Source organism: Penaeus vannamei, unplaced genomic scaffold (assembly GCF_042767895.1).
Source record: "Penaeus vannamei isolate JL-2024 unplaced genomic scaffold, ASM4276789v1 unanchor794, whole genome shotgun sequence".
Lineage (NCBI taxonomy): Eukaryota > Metazoa > Arthropoda > Malacostraca > Decapoda > Penaeidae > Penaeus > Penaeus vannamei.
The window spans coordinates 25,001-27,500 of NW_027213798.1; the positions used below are offsets into that span (position 1 = coordinate 25,001).

The following is a 2,500-nucleotide window of genomic DNA, read 5'->3' on the forward strand; positions in this document are numbered from 1 at the left end:
TGTCTACCCAGGTGTGATGATGCAAGAATTTCCACGTCAAGGAAGGAAAACACAATCAATAAAATACAAAGTAAAGGTCTGTTCCATTTGGAAAATACCCCCAAAAAATTAATTTTATCGAAATGTAAACCTTCCAATGTTCCTTCCTTGAACAAAATTTTTTGACATTCGTCTGAAGTTAATTTCAGTTAATGAGCCTAAATAATTCAATTCCCTTTCAGTGGCCTTTCTAACACTGTATTTCAAAATGACACACATAAACACGACAAAAATATCATTGAACTTCCTTATCATCCTAATCTTCAATAAATATTCAGACACGACTGAGAACGAAGTTATTACAAAATTCACCGAATTTATCCACCTATTACCATATCTCAACACAAATCCTATTCTACACTCCCATACCATTGTAAGCTCGTCTCCTTGGACTAAAGTTAATTTCAACAGAAGCGAAGAGAACAGCTGTCAGACATAAAAGAAACAGACAAGACAGCAAAGACTCTACTTCCGCTTCGCCGCCTGAGCTTACACTGACATTTATTTACACCACTTTAGAGCGTTACGTTCGATGACGTAATTTCCGGAGAAGTCAAATATGGAGTGGAATATACTTTTTCTCGAGAGATAGAGAATATATTTAAGTATTAATTAGAAGTCTTTAAATCAATGTGATTTTCTGGTTGCATTTTTAGTTATGTGCGGTTATATGTTTGTAGGAAAGATTGAAGGTAGTATGAGTTGTGACGTCAGCATTCTGATTTTTGAAAATTCTAGTTATTTCTGGTTTTCTATGGATTAAATGTATATCCTCCTATTCATACAACTCCAACACAACACGGGCACATACACACTCATACCTAAGCTTATTAAGACCATATACACCCGCATACACAAAACCCTATACACACACACCACCACACATGAAATACACAACACACGCGCGCGCAAATGAGTGTGTGTGTGTTTTATATATATATATATATATATATATATATATATATATATATATATATTTAAAAAACACACAAACAAACACACACACACACACAATATATATATATATATATATATATATATATATATATATATATATATATATATATTTGTGTGTGTGTGTGTGTGTGTGTGTGTGTGTGTGTGTGTATGTATATATATATATATATATATATATATATATTGTGTGTGTGTGTGTGTGTGTGTGTGTGTGTGTGTGTGTGTGTGTGTGTGTGTTGCGCGCGCGCGGTGTGTGTGTGCATATGTATATATATAATAAATATAATAATATATATATATATATATATATATATATATATACATACACACACACACATGGTATATATGTATATATTATATATATATATATATATATATATATATTTGAATTTATATCCATATGTACATAGATACACACAAACACAACTTTTAACACACAACAAAAACACACACATAATATATATATATATATATATATATATATATATATATATATATATATATTTGTGTGTGTGTGTGTGTGTGTGTGTGTGTGTGTGTGTGTGTGTGTGTGTGTGTGTGTGTTTTGTTGGACATGGTCAGCATGGGGTAATGCAGCCAAGGAGATCGACCACATACTCGTTAGCACTGTTGGAGGATCCTCCAGAACTGCAGGGGTGTATAGGAGTGCCGAGTTCTGTGGTACTGACCATAGACTGGTCGTGGCTGCCCTCCGTCCACTTCAAAACCCCCAGCGGTCCAATGGTCAGCCTAGGGCGTTCATTTGGACAGGCGAAGGAGGAGGAGGTGCCGGGGTTTGCTGAGGGTCTCGGGTCGTTTCGCAGCGCTCGACAGTTACGGACCCTTCTTCTGTGGGACACCTTCAAGCACGAAATGCTTGATGCAGCCCAAGTAACGATTGGAGAACGCCCGAGAGCAAGACGAAATTTCATCTCGCAGGAGACACTGGATGCCACAGATGCTTGTTGTGCGGCTCATCTGATAGGGGATCGGGATTTGCACCGTTCTCAAGTGCGTATAAGTCGGTTTCTGTTAAGAAGGTTCAAGGAAGTTTATTAGGAGTCTTGCTGAGGAAGTCGAAGGCCATTTCTTAGTAAATGACCTTCTTCCTGCATACCAAGCCCTGAGAAAACTAACCCAACCCTTTCACAGGTGACTGCTTTAGCTTAGCAAGGGGCCAGATTGTTTTCCCGATCCGTTGGGTGCGGGAACGTTGGGCGAATATTTTGAGCAGTGTCTCAGGTTGACTCTCCAAAGTTAACTTGGATGCGGGTAGTGCCGAGATTTGTTACCGAACCTACCCATTAGCAAGGACCACTCTCCCTAACTGAGTTAGGGAGGCGACTCCAAACGAAGTGAAAACAGCGGGATTTGCAGCATCCCAGCTGAACTGTTAGAGGGGGGTGGTGAACCATGGGCGGGGGTTGCATGCTGTCCTGGCTGCCATCTGGCGGTCCAGTACCGTCTCCCCTGACCTGTTGAGGGGTGTGGTCATCCCCCTGGA

General features: G+C 39.4%; 1 protein-coding gene across 1 annotated transcript in view; it reads right to left on the reverse strand.

Moving 5' to 3' along the window:
* LOC138861074 (BET1 homolog) overlaps nucleotides 1–879 on the reverse strand; it is a 9,664-nt gene extending 8,785 nt beyond the window's left edge. The window contains exons 1-2 of the mRNA XM_070119839.1: nucleotides 861–879; nucleotides 409–465 (exon numbers count right to left, since the gene is read on the reverse strand). Of these exons, the coding sequence (XP_069975940.1) occupies nucleotides 409–465; nucleotides 861–879 (76 nt within the window). The remainder of the gene's footprint in view (nucleotides 1–408; nucleotides 466–860) is intronic.
* Nucleotides 880–2,500: the final 1,621 nt, after the last annotated feature.